This window comes from Vipera berus (assembly GCF_964194415.1).
Source record: "Vipera berus genome assembly, chromosome: 1".
NCBI lineage: Eukaryota > Metazoa > Chordata > Lepidosauria > Squamata > Viperidae > Vipera > Vipera berus.
In genome coordinates, this window is record NC_138202.1 from 299,475,047 (window position 1) to 299,482,344 (window position 7,298).

At 35.6% G+C, this 7,298-nt stretch overlaps 1 protein-coding gene across 1 annotated transcript in view; it reads left to right on the plus strand.

Moving 5' to 3' along the window:
• The window catches only part of DNAH8 (dynein axonemal heavy chain 8), a 143,423-nt gene extending 139,315 nt beyond the window's left edge, over nucleotides 1-4,108 (plus strand). The window contains exons 86-89 of the mRNA XM_081315187.1: nucleotides 1,097-1,249; nucleotides 1,355-1,544; nucleotides 2,727-2,848; nucleotides 3,667-4,108. Of these exons, the coding sequence (XP_081171313.1) occupies nucleotides 1,097-1,249; nucleotides 1,355-1,544; nucleotides 2,727-2,848; nucleotides 3,667-3,954 (753 nt within the window). The 3' untranslated portion in view covers nucleotides 3,955-4,108. The remainder of the gene's footprint in view (nucleotides 1-1,096; nucleotides 1,250-1,354; nucleotides 1,545-2,726; nucleotides 2,849-3,666) is intronic.
• Nucleotides 4,109-7,298: the final 3,190 nt, after the last annotated feature.

The following is a 7,298-nucleotide window of genomic DNA, read 5'->3' on the forward strand; positions in this document are numbered from 1 at the left end:
CTGAGCTTAGATGATCATAATGTCTACTGATTTAAGGCACACTCTACTGAGGGCAGCTCACAGACTTCTGCATTAGAATTCATGGTGGCTGCATAGAATTTCTTCATGAAATTCGTTAACTATTTGAACACATGCAGGAATACTAGAGTTCTACAGATACACTTGGTTTTATAGTAGCATTATAATGCTTCTTTCTCTTAAAAAAAGCATGATCTCTGAGCTTGGTTCTTTTCTTGCAGCTGTTTCATTACCCAAACTAGGTAACATCAGTGCACCTCATTTCAACCCTGAACTACAAATATTCTTCTGTGTTGATAAAGCATGATCAATTTCTGGATTGAACTCTTAATTTGCTTTCCATAATCTGCTGTCTTTATTCTCACATATTCACATGATTTCCTACAAATGTTTTCAAACAAACATTCAAAGTTCATTTAGTCCAGCCCTATTGTAAGAGTGAGGTTGCACTTCAAACTGGTGTACCATCAAAGAGCAAAATATGTTCATTATCAAGGTATCAGGGTTATTATCAATGGGGTTTATTGTCATTTGTGATATTCTGCCTCTAGCACCAAATTTATTTATTTTATTTATTTTAATTCCATTTATATCCCGCCCTTCTCCGAAGACTCAGGGCGGCTTACAAGCTTAGCAGAAGCCTTCATTCTATGTATATGCCTGCTTATTAGGGCTTTCACACACCCCCTAAGCGGCATTATTACAAAGTCAGCTTAATTGCCCCCAACAATCTGGGTCCTCATTTTACCTACCTCGGAAGGATGGAAGGCTGAGTCAACCTTGAGCCTGGTGGGATGCGAACCTGAACTAATTGCAGGCAGCTGGTGTTACTTAAGGAGGCATTAGCCCACTGCTCCACCAAGGCTCTTAGAGAACTATAGAATGAGAACTATAGTAGACATGGCTGGGAAGAGGAGAAGGAAATTGCTGTTTACAGTGCTAATGCACATGAACATATAGGCAGGTCCTATATAGTATTGTAAACAGGAAGACTGTTGCTTGAATATTCTTTATTTAGGATAAAGATATTCTAAATGCTTTATTATTGACTTGTTTTCTTTCAATTACTTTTATTTAGGTAAAAGCTCGTTTAATTAAAATGGGCCACCTTAATTCTATGAACATTTTTCTTCGCCAAGAAATAGACCGAATGCAGAAAGTTATCAAAATAGTCCGAAACAGCCTCCTTGACCTTAAACTAGCCATAGAAGGAACTATTATTATGAGTGAGGTAACTAAGTACAGTATTATATATATATATATAATTATGCATTCTGAAATAAAGCCTTTTCCTATTCAAATATATCATTACATGTTTAATCTTTTACTTCTCTAGAACTTAAGAGACGCTCTTGATAACATGTATGATGCTCGAATTCCTCAGCTCTGGAAGCGTGTATCATGGGATTCTTCTACCCTGGGTTTCTGGTTTACTGAACTTTTAGAGAGAAATGCCCAGTTCCGTGTTTGGATCTTTGAAGGAAGACCACATGTATTTTGGATGACTGGATTTTTTAATCCTCAGGGTAAATATCATTTATTATGCATAAAATAAACAATACATTCTGTTACAAGAGTGGAGCCTTATTAGTCTATTAAAAAGCATAACTTTTCCATTTCATTTGATTTATTCTATCACATCCATATAAGAGTAGAGGCAGGAATTCAATATATATAAAGAACTTTTTTCAATTGCATAGTTAAAAATTATAAATTACTGTTCAGGATTTCTGTTAGATTCATGTGAAAGTCACATTTCTCTTTATCTGACTATTTAAACAAACCAGTGAATAGAGCATCATTTAAGCCATACATATTAAATATATACAGTTCTTTCTAAAACTGTTAACATGCACAAGCTTGTTTCATATAAATGAAAGTCAATATGCATGCACTATCAAGGATTCCCCCCCCCCATTTTTATGTAGAATTTTATTACAACTTGAAATTACTAAACGAACAAAATTCTGCATTTCATAAAGTGATTTAAAAGTACAATGTTCTTTTAAGGATTGCCTTTGAAATTCTTATCCTAGTCATGATTAGAGGATTATCTACCCCTCATTGGTACCTATCTTTTATTCACAAAAGACATTTACAGATTTTTTTGAAAAAGCAAAAGAGGAAGATAAATAATTGCAAGAGAATACAAGCCAGAAGACCGGTCAGTCCTAGAGGAGATCAACCCTGACTGCTCTTTAGAAGGCCAGATCCTGAAGCTAAAACTCAAATACTTTGGCCACCTAATGAGAAGGAAGGACTCACTAGAGAAGAGCCTAATGCTGGGAAAGATTGAGGGCAACAGAAGAAGGGGACGACAGAGAATGAGGTGGCTGGATGGAGTCACTGAAGCAGTAGGCATGAGCTTAAATGGACTCCAGAAGATGGTAGAGGACAGGAAGGCCTGGAGGAACATTGTCCATAGGGTCGCGATGGGTTGGACACGACTTCGCAGCTAACAACAACAAGCCAGAAGACTGAAGCTATTTGGTATCATCAATAGTTCGAGGACTCTTGTGATGAATTGATTGTTGTATTTTTCTTATTTTTCTTGTTCTTATTCACCCACATTTTGTGTTAGGTAATTATGGCTGAATATTTTAGTGTTTTTTTATGTGAACATTTTAGCCATAGAACACTACAGTATAAAAATGTATACAAGAAAAAGGTTGTGTTAAACCTGTCTTATTCTTTGGTCCGTTTTACAGGCTTTCTAACAGCTATGAGACAAGAGGTTACAAGAGCGCATAAAGGCTGGGCTTTGGATACAGTGACCATCCATAATGAAGTACTGAAACAGATCAAAGAAGAAATTACTGCCGCCCCTCCTGTAAGTATATCGTGGATGCATCCTTTTTTGCATTAATTTCCAAACTACGTCTATGTTCTGATCATTCTAATTGGATTTTTTTTTAAAAAAGTTTGGTTTGTATTTGCTTTAGATTTTTCAACGATGAAATGAACTATAAAAGAAAGAAAGCACATGTGTTTTTCACTTGTGTAGCCCTAACATACTCCTTTCCTATCTTCCCACCACCAAAGTAGCAAAGATAGAGGTGGGAGTTAGAGGAGGATGACATCCTTGTAACAAAAACTTCCCCAAATTGATTTGCTTCTGTCATCTTGAGGTGGGGGGGAGGGGAACGACTGCAGGAAATATAGGGTTCTACAAAGGATTTTTCTTACTGCATTCTGTTCCTGCATTTTTCCTGACTCCATAATATTGTTTTTTTGTTAAAGTACATCAGATATGGATATAAGTAGAGATGTAGAAGTAAATAGATTTACATTTATATAGCCACACTAAGAAAAATAGATATTAGGGAATTAGAGAATTTACAGGCTGAGCCCATGCCCAGAGAGAAAGGTGGAAAGAGCATAAAACAGCAAACTGCTTTTAATCTCACAGCCCAAAAAGTATTTCAATTCTTTTCAGTAAGCACAAATATGTGAACATTGTTCATTATCATTCAGAAGCATTATAGATTGTTTTATTTTCTCAAATTTTGCTAGTATTTTTTCCCCTTTTTCAAGTTTTGCTAATTATATTATATTTTTAGACCAGACAGGTTAAATCAGTCAAGTTATGTTATAAAGAGTAAAAGCTGATAATTTTCTAACATAATAAATATTCATTTTTTTATACAGGAAGGGGTTTATATCTATGGATTATACTTGGATGGAGCTGGATGGGATAGACGTAATAGTAAGCTGACTGAATCTACAGCAAAGATTCTTTTCACTTTACTTCCTGTTGTACATATATTTGCAATTAACACAACAGGCCCAAGAGATCCTAAACTCTATGTTTGTCCCATTTATAAGAAGCCAAGAAGAACAGATTTGACCTATATCACTGCAATCTACTTAAGAACAACTGTATCTCCTGATCATTGGATACTGAGAGGAGTAGCTCTTCTATGTGACATAAAATAAATTGTAGTCCTTGGACTACAACAGAAACATGCAATGTTCTTCTGAACACTAGGGCACACAAATTAATTTGTCTTGAAAATTAGATACTCTGTTCCCTCATTCTAGCAATTCTTATATAGTTATGTTTTGTTTTCTAGCTATATTAAATCTTATTGTCAAAATGTAAATTCAATCTTAGTTTTGGTCTTTTTCTCCTTTCCATGATAATTGTACTTTATAACTAAAAGTATTATAGTATTTGAATTCAATGGGACAGGTTTTTGGAATTTTTGTATGAACTAGGTTTTTAAAAATGTATTTGTTAGAACCCAAGTTTTAACTGGTTTGTGAATCAACTGCCTGTCGGAAGCTATAGAAAAGCATATTCCATTTTTGAAGATACTGTGCAGAAAATATTTGTAAAAATGTGTGTGGGCAGTTTTCAAAAAGGCATTGCAAGCAGCAGCTCAGTTACAACATTCTTTTAAGCAAGCTTAGCTGGATTGAAAGCTAAGAAATTAAGCAGGGGGGGAGGCATTTCTTTACATGAGATGTAACATACAGCCTTTATAAGCATAATGACAAAGGCTGCTATCAGAACAAATTTTACTACAGAGAATACTTTAATTTTTAAACTAACGTGCCTTCACAGGAGGGGAAACAGCACTTCCAGACTTACCTCTGAGGGCAAAATCTTCACAATGACCAGCATGTCATTGTACTAACATTAGACATTGACCCTGAACTTTCTCAGATACTGGGTGGCCAGTTCATAGTTGCATACAGACATCTATGGAACCTGGAGCAGACTTTTATAAGGGAGCAAGAATAAACAAAATTACAATTATGGTAACCCTGAAACAAGCCCAGTTGTCTATGTTGCTCTACACTATGTACCAAGACAGACACTAAGAAGAATATAAATTTCATTAGAGGGACCTTCACATATTTTCTTCTAATGTGATTTATGCCTTCATCTGCTGATGAACCGCCTTCTGGATAGGAGGAGCTTTGTGCAAAATAATTAAGGAATACAAGTCTGACATCAAGGCATAAGAACAAAGTAATAGCAGAGCATTTCGATCTCTTAGGACATTTTGTGGCAGACTTCAAAATGGCTGTTATTTTAGGGGGTGGGGGTGGGAGAGTTAAAAAGGGGCCCTGAATAAGAGATTCCTGCATTCACATACATAGAAAAGTTTCTGGCAATCTCAGAAGGTCCCAACCAACAATATGGGTTTTATAACACAATTACAATTGTTAATTGATAAAATACTGGTAAGCTGTTTTACATTTAACTTCTATCTGCATAACCTGTTTTCTCCTCCCTTACCTCCTGCTCCATTTAATTTCAATTTAAAACATACAACCATCTAGCCTCTCTGTTATGCATCTGCTGAAGTAAAATACAGTTCCTGAAATACAACAGGCTAGCATAAGGAATGCAGACCACTTTCCATATCATTGGCTGTTAGCTAAGAATGTTTTTTATTTCAATGGTTTATGAAAAAAATGTGTTTTCTTGGGGATTATCTATACTTGATCTATTTTGAATGCTCCAAATTAAGCTGTGCAGAAAGATAACTCAGCTCTGTTATTCAGTGCCTCACAATCATAATTAAATTAGTTGGTAATTTTATAGTCATTCCTGTTTAAATCTCGGCAAGCTACTTTTGTATATATTGCATCAGTTATTTCCAGCTATCAAAATTTTGAGCCTAAATGTAATGACCTGCTTTAAGGGGCTGAATAGGATATGTTCTTTTATTTGATCAAAATTTGTATCAAATATTTAGGGCATGATTACCAATAATCACCAGATACTGGAGAAATACTTCACTGCCTGAACCTTAATAATTTATTTCCAGTTTCTTACCAAACTACTTGGTATGGTACAATGCTTTTGCAATACCTGTCTTAAACCATCTTTCTATCAATTAATCATAGACACGGCGTGGGTGGTTTATTGCTATAGTAAATCAAAAGTATTGACATATCACAAATTTGCAAGTGGGGACTTATTTCCCTTGCTGATTATTCATTAAAAAACATTTCTCATTTCAGTCTAAAGGATTCTATTAGAAAAGAAAAATTTGGGGTCAATGAAGCTGATTCATTCAATCCTTCTTCAACTATTCTTTGAAACTGTAATTCTTCCTAAAAATTAAAATAATTCTAAAAAGGAATTGAACTCAGATAGCCAATGATATATTCAGCAAGTCAATACCCCTCAACCTGGTAACCTGTAAACATGCTGGAATCCAGGTTACCCAATTCCCACCGAGCATGGCTAATGGTGATATCAGCTGGCGATCTTGGGAATTGAACATCCAACACACATGAAGGATCCTGGTGAAAAAAGAGGGTTTAAAGTTGCATTTTACCCCATATCCTTGGGAATCTTGATATGGCACGGGTGTCAAACTCACCACATCACATGACATGTCGTGACATATTGCCAGAGCTGGGGTGGGCGTGTCCTCCATATGATGCAACCAGCCTATAGGCCGGCAGTTTGACACCCCTGTGATATGGGATGCATGCCTTGCTTATCCCTGTTTTTTTTTAAAAAAAATCAGAACGTAAGAGCTTCCTTTAAAGCATAGGAAAAAATGAGTAAATACTAACATTTTTATCACTGAATGACAGATTCTGGCCCATAAAGAAATGTACGTATACTGCACCCACTAACAGGATGCTTGGAAAAAGATGTGGGGGCAGGAAAAGTTTGGGGAAACAGAATTAGTTAAAGAGAAAAGTCTTTGGAATTCACCTTTTTAGTTACATATGACATACACAGGGGAAGATGGAGGAAGATGGAGATTGACTTTAAAATTTATACTTTTGATATAGGCCCTTTGTTACTCTACAATGCTGCAGTTTAATATGAATCACGTAGACTTCATCCAACTAGAAAGGATAAATCTTCGTGTTCATTTTCCTCAATAGAGATTTCAATTCTCCAAATGATTTGTTTCAACAGCTTGAGCTGATGTGTCCCATTATGGCTCCTATGTCTTTGTTCCTTGCAGCTTTTAGTGATTGGGGGTGGGGCCCTATTTATGCTTCCAATTCTCATAAGAAAAAAAAATCTGAAAGACATCTACTTCTTACTGATTAAAAATGCTCAAAAAGAGGATCTTTCCCTTATATACTCCCTCTATATTCTTGTTAATAGCTGTAGCTATTAACAGGAAAGCATGTATTCTCCAGAGCCTCAATGAACTCTTTCGTTTTTTCTATCGCTGTCAGGGACTGAAAAACAAACAAACAAAATAAAACTTTCTAATACACAATCTAAAACTCTCTTCAGAAGCAAGGTACATATTTCTCTTTAGTATAAATAAAATCTGAGGATTTTGCAG